General features: G+C 57.3%; 2 protein-coding genes across 2 annotated transcripts; one reads left to right on the forward strand and one right to left on the reverse strand.

Annotated features, from left to right (window-relative positions):
* The first annotated feature begins 1,100 nt into the window (after window positions 1-1,100).
* On the forward strand, window positions 1,101-12,085 carry NAALADL1 (N-acetylated alpha-linked acidic dipeptidase like 1). Its single transcript, XM_046642807.1, has 18 exons — window positions 1,101-1,300; window positions 1,385-1,557; window positions 1,638-1,759; window positions 2,161-2,283; window positions 4,272-4,555; window positions 4,658-4,762; window positions 5,510-5,595; window positions 5,861-5,980; window positions 8,712-8,797; window positions 8,884-8,947; window positions 9,034-9,101; window positions 9,280-9,371; window positions 9,460-9,550; window positions 10,568-10,649; window positions 10,733-10,906; window positions 10,981-11,068; window positions 11,181-11,273; window positions 11,595-12,085. The coding sequence occupies exons 1-18, from the start codon at window positions 1,101-1,103 to the stop codon at window positions 11,779-11,781; spliced, it is 2,238 nt and encodes a 745-aa protein (XP_046498763.1). The 3' UTR covers window positions 11,782-12,085.
* A 148-nt stretch (window positions 12,086-12,233) lies between these two features.
* SAC3D1 (SAC3 domain containing 1) lies at window positions 12,234-14,805 on the reverse strand. Its single transcript, XM_046642808.1, has 2 exons — window positions 14,049-14,805; window positions 12,234-12,833 (listed from the first exon to the last, which is right to left on the reverse strand). Exons 1-2 carry the CDS (start codon window positions 14,620-14,622, stop codon window positions 12,331-12,333), a joined length of 1,077 nt encoding a protein of 358 aa, XP_046498764.1. The 5' UTR covers window positions 14,623-14,805; the 3' UTR covers window positions 12,234-12,330.
* Between the last annotated feature and the right edge of the window lie 192 nt (window positions 14,806-14,997).

Genomic DNA, 14,997 nt, shown 5'->3' on the forward strand with positions numbered 1-14,997 from the left:
GTGGATAGCTGGGTGGATAGCTGGATGGATGCATGGATGGGTGGATAGCTGGATATATGCATGGATGGTTGGACAGCTGAATGGATGCATGGATGGGTAGATAGCTGGGTGGACAGCTGGATAGATGCATGGATGGGTGGATAGCTGAATGGATGCATGGATGGATGCATGGATGAGTGGATAGCTGGATAGATGCATGGATGAGTGGATAGCTGGGTGGATAGCTGGATGGACGGATGGGAGGGTAGGCGGATGTGGGGTGGGTGGGTGGATAAACAAGCGAGTGTATGGTGAACAGATGAATGGATTCCAGACAGGGTCAGGGAATGAAGGAGGAAGTCACCCTCCCGAGGAAGTACGGGCTTGCCCCTCTCTGTCCTCTAGAACAGCTTCCCTTTCGAAGAGCCTCACTCCCTCCCACAAACTGAGACCCCTGCAGGGTAGATTCAGAGAATTCCTCTGGATTCCCCTTCTTCCTTTAGCTCTAGGCTTAGCATTTTATGGGTTCAGACAAGGCAGGAGAGGCGAAAATTTACTGAGCTCCCACCATGTGCTGGACACCGGGCTAGATATTTCTACAGGCGTCGTCTCATTTAGTGACCACAGCACCACAGTTTTGTGAAATAGCTTCTATTATCCCAATTTTACAGCTCAGAAAACAGGCTCTGAGAAGCTGAATGAATTGCCCAAGGTCACATAGCTTATGCCTAGCAAGGATGGAATTTGAATTCAAAACCTGCTCCTGCAGCCATGGAGGGATGTGCTGGAGATCAAATGACACGGAGGACTCAGAGGCAGTGCTGGCTCTGAGTTCCAGTCCTGGCTTGCTCTCTGTTTTACTGGGAGACTCTGGATGAGACCTTGTCCCTCTCTGGGCCTCCATGTCCCTGTGGGGACTTGATGCCCCTGGAGGTCCCTTCCAGGTGAATGTTGCAGAAATTGAGGTGGCTGTGAACAGCTCCTGGCCCTCCCTGAAGGATGCTCCCTCACTGTCCCTGCCAGCTAGGGGCCAAAGAGCAGGGCCACCCATGAGGTAATGGTTAACTAAACCCGACATCCCATCTATAAGGAGCCACCCCAGCTGGCCAAGACTCCACAAGATGCAGGGGGTGAAGGTGCTTGCGGGGGTGGTGGGGGCTGCTGCCCTTTTGGGGTTGGGGATCATCCTGGGCCACTTTGCCATCCCCAAAGGGGCCAACTCACCAGCCCCCAGCATCTCAGCCTCCCAGGACCTGGACCTGGGGATCCTTGAGACCATCATGGAACAGCTGGATGCCAGCAGGATCCGGGAGAATCTTCGGTGAGAGGCCGGTCTCCCGGCCCCTCCTGTGTGCCAGGGGGCCCTCCCTTACCTTGGCCACCCTGCCCTCTGCCCGCCCCACAGAGAACTCTCCAGGGAGCCGCACCTGTCCTCCACCCCCCGCGATGAGGAGCTGGTGCAGCTGTTGCTGCAGCGCTGGCGGGACGCAGAGTCAGGCCTGGACTCGGCCGAGACCTTCGAGTATGAAGTGCTGCTGTCCCTCCCCAGCCGGGAGCAGCCCAATAGCGTGACCGTCGGTGAGTGCCTGTTCAGGTTTGGGGAGGCCCGTGGGGCGGGAGAGCTGCTGGGCCCCGCCCTGACACTGCCCGCCCTACAGTGGATCCCACTGGGAACATCCTCTTCTCCTGCCGCCGGAGCGAGGAGAACGTGACTGGGGAGCAGGAGGGTCCCGATGTGGTGCCACCTTATGCTGCCTACGCTCCCCCCGGAACCCCACAGGTGGGCCTGGAACACCCTCTCCCCACTGCCATGGCCCAGCTCCCCCAGGCTCCCACCTCAGCTTCTCCCATCCTGACCCAGGGGCAGCTGAGGAAAAGTGCGTCAACTAGGCTCATTCTCCCCTAGAATTTACTCGCCTCCACACTCCACTGCTACTCCTTTCCCCCATCACTTAGTCATTCAACAAACACTAATGGCCTCTGCTCAAGGCCAGGCCTGATACAGGGTACCTGGACACAGAGGAAACCAGGTGTGACTCTGTCCTTGGGGCGCTTACAAGCTCTGGGTGAGGTGGGGGAACAGAATCTAAATCCTTCATCCTTCCACCCAGCCTTCCCTCTCCTTAACTCACCCCGCCCTTTTCAGGGCCTGGCTCTAAAATCACTTCCTCTTGGGACTAGGGCCTCCTTGTCTACGCCAACCAGGGCTCGGAAGAAGACTTTGAGGAGCTACAGAATCGGGGCATCGGACTCGAAGGCACCATTGCCCTGACCCGCTACGGGGGTGTAGGGCGTGGGGCCAAGGTGAGCAGCAGCTCCAGGGCAGGGGGCTGGGTGGGGAGAGGAGCCCAGGAGTGGACAGGAGGAAGTGAGGGGAAGGGGAGGGAGCAGTGGTGAGTGGGGAGCTGAGCCCTGGGCTCCAGGTAGGAGGCGAGCTGTATTTGTGCTGTTACCACTGATGTGCTGTGTGACCTTGGATGACTCCCCTAACCTCTCTGAGACTTAGGAAAGAAAAGAATCAGGCAAAATTTTCAGCTTGGATGTTCTGAATCTAGTCCTCCTGTGAAGTCAACCTTCTGAATATTCAACTTAAATCCCTCCTTTTGCCTTCCTCCCAAACCTGTTTCTTTTCAATTTAAAATTTTGACTAAGTATTACATATCTATGGTTTAAAAAAATTTTTTTTTAAATAAAAAGATATAGAATGACAGAAAGGAATAGGTAGTTAGTGTTTAGTGGGTACAGAGCTTCAGATTTGCAAGTCAAAAAGAGTTCTGGAGACGGATGGTGGTGACGGTGGCACAGTAACATGAACGTATTTAATGCCACTGAACTGCACACTTAAGTGGCTAAGACAGTAAATTTAGTGTTATGTGTATTTTATCACAATTTTTAAAGAAATGCCCATGATAAGAGCTGCAAAAAAAAAAAAAAAAAAAAGAGAGAGAGAGAGAGAAAGAGAAGAAAATGAAAGAAGAAGGCATGGTGGAATTATACAGATTATAGAATTTCCAGTTTTAAAAAAAAGTAGAGGGCCAGCCCAGTGGCGCAGTAGTTAAGTGTGCACATTCCGCTTCTGCGGCCCGGGGTTGGCCCGTTCGGATCCCGGGTACGGGCATGGCACCGCTTGTCAAGCCATGCTGTGGCAGGCATCCTGCATATAAAGTAGAGGAAGATGGGCACGGATGTTAGCTCAGGGCCAGTCTTCCTCAGCCAAAAGAGGAGGATTGGGAGCAGATGTTAGCTCAGGGCTAATCTTCCTCAAAAAAAAAAAAAAGTAGAAAGTGAAAAAGTCCTCGTGTAAGGCCATCCTCCAATGAGGTAGCAACTTTTTGTTTGTTGAGGGGATGTCTCCCCAGAATTTCTTTTGGAAGAAGCACGTATGAATATATAGTCTTATTTCCCGATCTTTTTACAGAAAAGTAGCTTACTACACCCACTGTTCTGAGATGCGCTTTCTTTACCTTAACACCTTCCGGAGATCATTCTCAGGTGGTACCTAAACTCTGCCCTTCTTTGTCTTTTTTTTTTTTTTTAATGTACTGTTTTGTTTTCATTGTGGTAAAATACATGTAGCAAAATTTACCATTTTAACCATTTTTAAGTGTCAATGCAGCAGCATAAAGAACGCTCACAATATTGTGCAACCATCACCACTAGCCATTTCCAGAACTCTTTCATCATTCCAGACAAAACCCCGTACCCGTTAAGCACTGACTTCCTCTTTCCCCTCTTTCCCCTCCCCAGACTTTCTGTGTCTATGAATTTGTCTATGCTAGGGACTTTGTACAAGAGGAATCATACCATATTTGTCCCTTTGTGTCTGGCTTATTTCACTTAGCATAATGTTTTCAAGGTTCATCCATGTCATATCAGAATTTCCTTCCTTTTTATGGCTGAATAGTATTCTCTTGCATGTTATATACCACATTTTGCTTTTTCATCCATCCGTCGACGGACATGTGGCTTGTTTCCACCTTGTGGCGATTGTGAACAGTGCTGCTATGAACATGAGTGTAGGAGCCCAACCTCGTTCTTTTACACGGCTGCATAGTATTCCATTGTAGGATCTTCTGCGTATTTAATCAGCCCCCACTGATAAGCACTGGCTTGCCTATGCCCAATAGTCTTGTGCTATCTCAAGCAGCATTGCAATCAATGCCTTGGGCAAGCATCATCTTGCAGACTGGAGGGTAGATCCATTCCTGGCTTCCACAGCGAGGGAGGGAGAGGAGCAGGACGTGCCCCCTCCCTGCCCCTCCCCTAAACACAGCCTCCTCTGCCTCCTGCAGGCTGTGAATGCCGCCAAGCACGGGGTGGCTGGGGTGCTGGTGTACACGGACCCCAGTGACATCAATGACGGGCAGAGCTCGCCCAGCCAGACCTTCCCGTACTCCTGGGGCCTGCCTCCCTCGGGGGTGGAGCGAGGCTCCTACTTGGAGTATTTTGGGGACCCCCTGACTCCCTACCTTCCAGCAAACCCCTCCTCCTTCCGCCTGGACCCTGCCAATGCCTCCGGATTTCCCCCAATTCCCGCTCAGCCCATTGGCTTCGAGGATGCAAAAGTCCTTCTCTGGTGAGCTTGGGTCCTGGGGTCTCCTTGCCCACCCTCCATTGGTCTCCAAGCTTCCCCCTTCACACCCGTCCTTGCTCTGAAGGGCCTCTCTGTCCTCCTCAGTAACCTCCAGGGAGCCTCGGCCCCAGAGACCTGGCAGGGAGCACTGGGCTGTGAGTACAGGTTGGGGCCCGGCTTCCGGTCTGATGGCAACTTCTCAGCAGACAGGTGAGAGGGGCCCTGTCTCCCCACCCTCCTCTCTGCTTCCTTTGTTATGCTTCCCTGGCCCTGAGTCCCCTCTGCCCACTTGGAGGCCTGGCCTTTCCCTTTCTCCTCTCGGCCAACCCCTCCCCTGACTCCAAAATATCCGTCTTGTCTTTGAGGGAAGCCAGTGAAACAGCTGCGTGCCCCATAAGGCCCTGTGGGGTCCCCCCCATCTCATCTCAGACCTCCACTCTCCAGCCATGCCCTCTCTTAAATACGGCAAGCTCACTCCCAGATCAGGGCCTCTGCACCTGCTGTTCCTTCCGCCGGGAACACCCTTCCCCACGCTCCTGCATTCCTGAACTGCACTAACCCCCTTACCTGCCCCTAGGTATCCTCTCTCACGTCAACGTGTTAGTGTCCTCCCAGGCCTCTTCGCCTCCTGCAGTTAGTTGCCCACTTCCTTGTGGTCTGTCCCACTCAGGAGACAGAGGCCCACGAGGGCCGGGCCACATCTGTCTTAGTCATTGCCCAGAGCCTGGGATGCTGCGGGCATACACTAAGCATCCAATAAGTGTTTACTGAGTGAATGAGTGAGTGAAAGGAGAATTGGAATCAGAAGTGCGGGCTCTAGCCGTGCTGCTTCTCCTGGTACTTCTGGGCAAGTGACCTTGCCATGTCCCCCTCCCGCTCTCGGCCTCAGTTTCTCCTGCATGCGGGAGGGGGGAGTGGGCGGCGTCAAGACATTTGTCACCTCCGTCACTCCTCCAGCCAGGTGAACGTGAGTGTCCACAACCGCCTGGAGCTGCGGAACTCCTCCAACGTCCTGGGGATCATCCGCGGGGCTGTGGAGCCTGGTGAGCGCCCCTCACGGCTCCCTGTGCCCTCAGGCCCCGCCCCCTCCGCCGGGCCTGCCTGACCCCGGCCCCCGGCCCCGCCCCCAGCCCCGCCCGCCTGACCACGCCCCCTCCGCCCCGCCCGCCTGACCACGCCCCCCTCCGCCCCGCCCGCCTGACCACGCCCCCCGCCCCGCCCGCCTGACCTCGCCCCCTCCTCCCCGCCTACCTGGGCCCGCCCCCTCCCTCCCTCCTCTCCGGGTTCTGACTCTGCTCCTCCCGCCAGACCGCTATGTGCTCTATGGAAACCACCGGGACAGCTGGGTACACGGAGCCGTGGACCCCAGCAGCGGCACTGCTGTCCTCCTGGAGGTCACCCGCGCCCTGGGGACCCTGCTGAAGAAGGGTGAGGACGCTCCCTCCCCTCCTGCAGGGATGCTCCGCCCGGGAAGCACCTCCAGCCCACTCTTCTTTGAGCTCGTGGGCGTCCTGCCCCAGCTCCTCTCTCTCCTCCTCCAGTGTCCACTTGTGCCCAGAGCGAGGGCCCTGGGGGCGGGCATGCGGGGACTCCAGCCCTCGCCTCGCCCGAGTAGCCCCGTGTGGTGGAGCTTCTGAGAGCCTTCTGTGCCCTCCAAGGCCCGAAGCCCGGATGCTGCCGAGAGCAGGGCCGTGCCCGGGCTCGTCCCCAGGGGCTTCAGCTGAGGCGGGGATCGACAAAGTTGTAACTTAACAAATATGTCCCCGTGCCTCCAATGTGCTAAGCCAGTTCTAGGCACCGGAGATCCCGCAGTGAACACCCAGAGTTCCTGCATGAAGTGACAATTGTGATAGGTGCTATGAAGAAAATACGCAAGGGGCTTCCCAGGGGCAAGCCATGGCCGAGGGCGGCTTCTCTGTGGAGGCGGCAGTTCGGGGAAGGAGGGGGAAGCTCCCCGTAGAGGGGACGCCGTGTGGGAAGGAGGGGTTGGGCCAGGTGGCAGAGGTGGCAGGGCCAGGCCACTGGCAGCCCAGTTGGGGAGTGGAAAGCTGGGGAGGGATTTTAATCAAGACGGTGACATGATGGAGTACAATTCTAAACGGCTTCCCCTGCTACACTGGGAGAGGGCAGGGCAGGCCCTGCTTGGAGGGACCAGTCAGAGGTATCGTCATCCTCAGGCCAGGAGGGATGGCGGGGCTTGGACCAGGCGGGGGCAGGGCAGTGAGGAGGAGAGAGTGGGAAGACCTTGGGGTCTGTTAGCGACAGAGGTGAGGGGGTCTGAGCAACCCAGCGCATGGCAGTTCCATTTATGAAAAAGCAGAGTCAGAGGGCAGATCTAGGGGGAAGAACACGAATTGGGTTCTTCCCATGTTGATTTTTTTTTTAGTTTTTATTGCGGTAAAATATACATACCATAAAATGTACCCTTCTAACCATTTTTAAGTGTACAGTTCAGTGGCACTAAGTACATTCCCAATGCTATGCCACCATCGCCACCATCCATCTCTGGAACTTTTTCATCTTCCGTGACACAACATCCTAAAGTTATAAGTACCTAATCTGAATTGGTAGCATCCTAACTTCAAGGGCACACAAAAACTCTCCTCCCATAAAGCTGTCTTTCTCCTTTATGTTACTGATGTCACCAATTACATCTTTATGTGTTGCGTGCCCATTTGCATATTGATTTTGAGGTGCCCAGGAGTCACTCCGGGGGACAAGGCGAGCAGGCAGTTGATGGTGCTGATCTCCAGGTCAGAAAAGAGAGACACTGGGGAGCCGGTGGCATAAATGGTCAGTGACCCCACAGGTGTGCTTGAGACCAGCTGATAAGGAGGGTTGGGGGAGAATCTTGTGGAGAGAGGCTGGGCTTTGACCGTAGTGCAGAAATTACTGTCTTTGTCACTGTTGTTGTTGAAGTGTTTTATTTTGAAATGATTTCAGACTTACAAAAGAGTTGCAGAAATAGCCCAAAGAGGCCTCATATACCCTTCACCCAGATGCTGTCCCTTTACTCATAAATACATCATTGTATATTCCCTAAAAAAAATTTTCTTTCATAACCACAGTCCCAGGATCAGAATCCGGAAATCAACAATTTTGCCAATTGTTCCTATAATGACCTTTAGAGCAAAAGAATTTTCTGGAATGAGAGCCAATCCAGGATCACACGTCACATGTGTGGCAGCTGCCCGTGTCCTCTGTCATGATTCCTTAGCCATCCTTTGTCTTTCGTGATCCTGATTTTATTTTGCTGAATGTCCTTCGATTTGGGCTTGTCTGATTAGATTCAGGTTATGCGTTTTTGGCAGGAAAAAGTATGGGAATTTGTCAGTGCAAGCATGTAATTACTTTATACTTTAAGAAATTTCATTTACAACAAAAAGATGAGGAAGGATCGAAGGGGACCGAGTTGCAGCCAGAGAGGGGAGCACAAGCAGGAGAATGTGGCCATGGAGGGTGAGGGGGAGTCTGGAGGAGGTGAGGGGGCAAGCAAGGAGCACCAGCGCTTCTGGGAGCAGTGTGAGCACAGAGGCTGGAGATGGAAGCCAGGCTGCAGAGGGCTCGGAGAGGCGGTGTGGGGCATTGTTAAAGCCTCTGAAGTCTGGAGCCAGACCCTGCATTTGAACCCTGGCTCTGCTGCCTACCAGCTGGGTAACCCTGGGCAAGTCGTTTAACTTCTCTGTGGCTTGGTTTCCTCAGCTGCGAAATGGAGACAATAATAGTCTCCCCTCAAGGCCTTGTTGTAAGGATTGGCTCAATGTGGATAAAGCCCTAAGGAGAACGGAAATGTATTGTCACCAAGTAAGGAAGGTTATGGGCGAGTTTTACAAAGGCAGCATGGAGGAGAGATGGGTGGAGGGTCAGGAGGTCTTCTCAAAGCATACCTAAAGAAGAGGGAGGCAGGGCGTTCTGGCAGAAGGGACCACCTGGCCGAGGGAGGTTGGTGTTGGGGACAATTTGGGGGGGTGTCACAGAGGAGGGGGCTGGGTAAAGAAGGATGAAGCCTCCAGGAAGGCTTGGCTGAAGAGGTCCCGGGACCTACCTCCTGTCACCGGCTGCTTCACCCCTTCCAGCCCTTCCCTCTTCTCCACGTCCCCAACCTTTTCCCTGAGCCACCCGAGGATCCTACCCTCCAGCCCTTTATCCCGCTCCCCAGGCACCTGGCGTCCCCGCAGATCAGTCATCTTCGGAAGCTGGGGGGCAGAGGAGTTTGGGCTCATCGGCTCCACAGAATTCACGGAGGTGAGTGAGCCCCGCAGGGTAAAGGATGGTGGGGGGGTTCCCAGAACCGGGCAGCGCCAAGCTGATGTCGCCTCTCGCACCCGCAGGAGTTCTTCAGCAAGCTGCAGGAGCGCACGGTGGCCTACATCAACGTGGACATCTCGGTGTTTGGTATGGGGCGCGGCTGGGCTGACTGGGGGAGGGGGAAAACGAAGGGACTGGAGCCCGAAGAGAGTCATTCTCCGATCCTCCCACAGCCAATGTCTCCCTGAGGGCGCAGGGGACGCCTCCGATCCAGAGCGTCGTCTTCACTGCAGCCAAACAGGTGGAAGGGGCGGGGCTGTCCGGGGGGCGGGGCTGGGTGGGACCGAGCCTGGGGCGGGGTTTGTAGGACCTGCGGGAGTGTGCCTAAGCTGGAGACCCGGGTGGGCCGGGCCGAGGACCCGCGTGGTTGTTGGGCCTGGGGAGGGGCCAGCCCGAGACTAGATGCCCCTCCCGGCCAGATCCCGGCACCAGGCCGCAGCAGCCTCAGCATCTACGACAACTGGATCCAGTATTCCAACCGTAGCAGCCCAGTGTACGGCCTGGTCCCCAGGTGAGCCCAGGTCCAGGAAGGAAGGGGGGCCCCCCGGGACGGCGAGCGGGCCTAGCACCCTCCAGCCCGACCATCTTCCTTCCTGCAGCCTGGGCACGCTGGGTGCTGGCAGCGACTACGCACCCTTCATTCACTTCCTGGGCATCTCCTCCATGGACCTCGCCTACACCTATGACCGGGTGAGCGGGCACCCCTCCTTCCTCTAGCTCGTTACCTCACTCCGCCAGCCCTCTCCTCTCCTGCGGGCTGAGCTAGTGCAGACTGAATCCGGCGCCATCACTCCGTAGCTGTACTACCTCGGCCAAGTTTCTTACCCTCTCTGAGCATCTGCTTACGCTCATCGACGTTATTTTATCAAACTTAAGATGCTACTGATTTGTAAGCTGCACCGTTATGATATGCACTACTCAGGAGGGAAAAAAAACACTGCCAATCAGTTGTAGGATGACATTGACTATAAGAAGCATCCTGACTCCAGAGATCTTAAAGTGCGAAGACACGTTTATCTCGGAATAAATAACAGTATAAAACAGGGATGACTGGGGCTGGCCCCGTGGCCGAGTGGTTAAGTTCGCGCACTCCGCTGCAGGCGGCCCAGTGTTTCGTTGGTTCGAATCCTGGGCGCGGACATGGCACTGCTCATCAAACCACGCTGAGGCAGCGTCCCACATGCCACAACTAGAAGGACCCACAACGAAGAATATACAACTATGTACCAGGGGGCTTTGGGGAGAAAAAGGAAAAAAAAAAATCTTTAAAAAAAGAAAAAAAAAAAAAAAAACAGGGATGACTTATCACATTGGTGTGAGGGTGAGTTAAGGGATGCAGGGGGCCCAGCCTGTGTCTCCCATTTGATGCTCCAAAAGCCCCTTCTCCCAGTCACGGCCACACTGCTCCTGGGTTGGGGAGCTGGATTTGAATCCTCTTCTGACTCCAAAGCCCCAGTCTTTTCTCCGTCATGTGACCTGGGAAAGTGATACTTGACCGAGCTCTGCCGCTTATTAGCTGTGTGATGTCAGGAAGGTTACTTAACCTTTCTGAGTCTGTTTGCTCTCCTCTAAAGTAAGAATTCTAGAACCTTCCTCATGGATGTGGCAATGAGTTAATAGAGATAATGCCCCTCCATTGCTCACTATAATTGAACTTCCTCCCACTTTCCATCCCAAGCCTGTCACCTCTGGCCCTTGTTCCCCTAGAGCAAGACTTCAGCCCGGATCTATCCCACCTACCACACAGCCTTCGACACCTTTGGCTACGTGGACAACTTTGTGGACCCTGGTGAGGAGGGGACCAAGGAGCGTCCTGAGGCTGGAGGAGGGTGGGCTCCAGACTGAGCCCTGACCTTGTCGCCTTCCCTGCAGGCTTCAGCAGCCACCAGGCCGTGTCCCGGGTGGTGGGGAATGTGCTTCTTCGGCTCAGTGACAGCCTCTTCCTGCCTCTCAATGTCAGTGACTACAGCGAGACCCTCCGCAGCTTCCTGCAGGCCGCCCAGCAAGACCTCGGGGCCCTGTTGGAGCAGCACAGCATCAGCCTGGGTACGGAGCTCCCCGACACTGAGGTACGGAGAGCCCTGCACCTCCAGGGCTAAGACGCTGGCCGTTCCCCACAGGGCCTCTGGTAGCCGCAGTGGACAAGTTCGAGGGGGCAGCCGCGGCCTTGGACGAACGGATATCAGAGCTGCAGAAGGGCACCCCCGAGTGAGCAAGGGCGCAGCAAAGAGGTGTCTGGGAGGGTGGGTTTCAGGGCAGGTTGCAGGCTGGCAGCTGGGCCACTGGCTCCAGAGTGACCAGCAGGTCCTGCCGCCTCCAGCCCCCTGCAGGTCCGCATGCTCAACGACCAGCTCATGCTCTTGGAACGGTCCTTCCTGAACTCGCGAGCCTTCCCAGAGGAACGCTACTACAGGTGAGCCCATCCCGGTCCCGGGAGGTGTGTGGGGTGAGGCTGGGCACTGGGCACCGCCTGAGGGGGAAAAAGGTCAGAGTCTCGCTAGCCCTTAGAGCACATGCCAGCCCGAGACTCCAGGCTCAAAGGAGGGAAGGCAAATCGGTCAAGGTCACCCTGGGACTAGAAGCTGCATCTCCACTGCTGTAAGAGCCTGAGCTTTGAGGCGGTCGGGAGGTGCTTTTGTGCCTAGCTGTATACAGGAGCTGAGCCTGTGCCAGGCTGAAGCTCCTCTTTCCTGGCCCCCGAGTGACCCTGGTCCTCCCCCATTTCTCCCGTCAGCCACGTGCTCTGGGCACCCCGCACGGGCTCCGTAGCCACATTCCCGGGCCTGGCCAATGCCTGCTCTGCAGCCATGAACACAGCCCCCGGATCTGCAGCCTGGGCTGAGGTGCAGAGGCAGCTCAGCATTGTGGTGGCGGCCGTGGAGGCTGCAGCAGCCACCCTGAGGCCTGTGGCTGACCTCTGACCCCAGCCCTCATTCTTCAGCTGCCCCACTACCCTTATCCTACCCACCTCCAACTCCGGGACTCCAGTCTTCCTGATGCCCGGAGAGGGCATGACCACGGGACCCTCTCAAGCTTCTGAAGCAGCAGCTAGGGGTCCCACCAGTTGTGGAGACACGAGGGAGTGACAAGCCCCAGATGAAAATCTCCCTCATCCTGGCTCTTGGTTGGCAGAAGGGGACAGTGGGAAATGGCAAAACCACCAACTGCTCTTGCTGGTGATTGAGCGAGGATGGGATGCATAATGCCAACCTTAGATGCCAACTCAGACCACCAGGGCCACCCCTCAGGGACCAGCAGGGAAAGTGAGGCCCAGGGTGGACAGGGCCTTGCCCAGTCTGGGCTCCTCTCCCCATGCCCCTGGCATGTCTTAACTCCTCCCTGCCCTCCCCCAAATAAATCAAGCCTAGCTGTGTCCCTACAAAACAAGTTCCTTTTATTGTGTGGGAATCATGAAAAAAGAAACCCGAGTGCTAGGACCCAGTCCTGGCTCTGGGAGACTGCACAGCCCCTCATGCTGGGGACGTGGGTCTGTCCACACCCTCATCTTCCTCCTCTGCCATGACCACCTCCTCCAGGGTGCGCCCTCCGAGTTTGCTCCCCACCAACACTTTGCAGGTCCCGGCAGGCGGCAGCCCCTCCTCCGTGTAGCGACCCCTCAGGAACACAACTCTCTCCTGTCCATCCAAGGGCAGCCCATGGGCCTGGCACAGCTCCCGTGCCTCCTCGGGCCCGTCCAGGGCCAGGAGGTGGATCATGAAGCCCAGGGGCAGGGTCTGGCCCTTGGGGGTGCTCAGGGCACGAGCGAGGCGGGCCAGGGCTCCGCGGCGGGCACGGCCCACGTGGCACTGCACGGCGCAGCTCTGCAGGTAGGGCAGGGTCCGGAGCAGGCGGAACAGGCGGGCGGCGTTGCCTTCCCGGAAGGCTGAGTCGACTGCCAGGGCCGTGCGCAGGGCCGGGCAGAAACGCAGGGCAGCGGGCAGCTGCAGAACCTCATGAAGGGCCTCCACCGAGCCTGTGAGGGCGGGAAGCCACAAAGAGAATGCATCCTTCCTGGATCAGGCCCACCTTCCATCCCAGCCCCTCCTCCCATCTTCCCTCCCACCAGCTCCAGTCCTCAGCCACGCCCACCTCCTCGGGCCCTCCCCCAGGCTCATCTCCCGCCCTCAGTCCCGCCTACCTCCCGCTCTGACCACGCCCCCACGGCCACGCCCACCTTCCCTCCCCCTTTCCCCACCAGCCCCTTCCTGAGCCAAATCTGAGTGAGTTTCCTGAGGTTCCAGAGCCCCTTCAAAGAGTCTGGATCCTCATAATAAAGTGAGGCAGCGTTTAGGGATTAGGGAAAAGGCCCAGATAATTTAACGACTTGCTTGAGACTGTCCTAGAATTCGTATGAAGTAGAACCAATCAAATCCAAGTTGTTGTTTTTTTTTGAGGAAGCTTGGCCCTGAGCAAACATCCACGACCATCTTCCTCTACTTTATATGTGAGGCGCCTGCCACAGCATGGCTTGATAAGCGGAGTGTAGGTCCACACCTGGGATCCAAACCAGTGAACCCAGGGGCGCTGAAGCAGAGCATGCGAACTTCACCGCTGCCCCACCAGGCCGGGCCCCCAAATCCAAGTTTTCTGACTTCCAGCCAAGCCCTTTCTCCACTGCCCTAGCGGACCCACAGATTAGGGAGCGGGCCCTGCCACACCTTCTCCAGTCTGGCTGGTAAGGGCATTTCTTCGAACAGATTTTGCCTCTGCTTCCCTTCGAGGAGAAACACAGGCACGGGAACCTTGGGCCACTTTTGTAAACTGAGGCTTCTGTCCCATTAGCGGGCTGTGAAGTCAACAGCATTTTATTACAATTAAATAGAACAGAACTTATTAGAATGCACCATCCATCCGAAGAAAGGATCTAAAGTCTTGAAATTTCTGTCTCAGATATATTTGTGGACACATGTATTCTTGGCTGCCAAAAAAAGTTTGAAAATCACTCTCTAGGACAACTCACCATTCCAACTCCATCCCCTCCACTTTTATTACGAGAAAACTGAGACCCAGAGATGGGGAGGGACAGGCCAGAAGGCCCCCGTCGGGGCTTGGTGGATCTTGTGCATTGACTCGACACACATTTAGGAGGCAGGGACGGAGAGGGAGCCAACGGTGAGATGCTAAAGCTTCCCTTTCCTTCCTGGGCCCCCGCCTTCGCGCTCTGCCCGCCGCCCGGACCCCGACTCACCCAGGTTATAAAGCAGAAAGAGGCCCTGGAAGGCGGCCTGGCGGGGGTGCGGCCCGGCGCCCCGCGCGTAGCAGCGCCGCAGCGACCCGAAGCCCTCCTGCACCTGGGCCTGCAGCAGCCCCGGGTCCGCAGCCCCGCGCGCGGCGTCCGGTCCGAGCCGCGCCACCACGGCCAGCAGCACGGCCAGCGCCGCCTCCAGCACCACCGCCGCCTCGGCGTCGCCTGCGCCCTGCAGGGCCAGGTCCAGCCGCACGGCGCGCAGCCGGTCCGCCACGAAGCTGGCCACCTCAGCGGGGGACGCGTCGGCGCGCTCGGCCACCTCGCCGGCCAGGTAGCGCACGGTGGCCAGCAGCACGGGCGGCGGCCGCAGCTGGTTCGGCGGGGGCCGGGCCTTGCCGGCGGCCGGCCGGCTGTACTCCTTCACCGCGCGCTGCGGGTCGGCGCGGGGCCGGTCCCCGAGGCACCCGGGCGCCACCTCGAAGCGGTGCAGGCGGCGCTCCTTTTCGCGCTGGGCGCGCTCGGCGGCCGGGCACATGTCCGGGCACGTACCCACGGGCAGCTCGCAGCCGGGCATGGGTGGGCTGCGGGGACAGGATGGGCGCTCAGCATCCCGGGGACGGCGGCCGCCGCCCGCCCCATTCTGCCGGAGGCACGCCGAGGCTGCCGGAGGCGAGGCGGGGCCTACCCCGACTGGGCCCTCCTCCCCGCCCGGGTCTAAGCGTCCCCGCCGCCCATCTGGCCACCGCCGTCCTCTCACCGCGTCATGTCACCTCCCACTAATCCTCGAGCAGGCCTCCCGAGATGCATCGCGCTGTAGTTCAGCGCCGCCACCTCTGCTCGGCGCGCTGAAGCCGGGTTAGTTTCCCATCATGCGCCGCGCAGTCCGGGTCACTCCCATGATGCCCCAGTTTGTAGTCCCTTCCGCAACCAATGGCTTTGCAGGAGGGGC

This window comes from Equus quagga, chromosome 17 (assembly GCF_021613505.1).
Source record: "Equus quagga isolate Etosha38 chromosome 17, UCLA_HA_Equagga_1.0, whole genome shotgun sequence".
In the NCBI taxonomy this organism is placed as follows: Eukaryota; Metazoa; Chordata; class Mammalia; order Perissodactyla; family Equidae; genus Equus; species Equus quagga.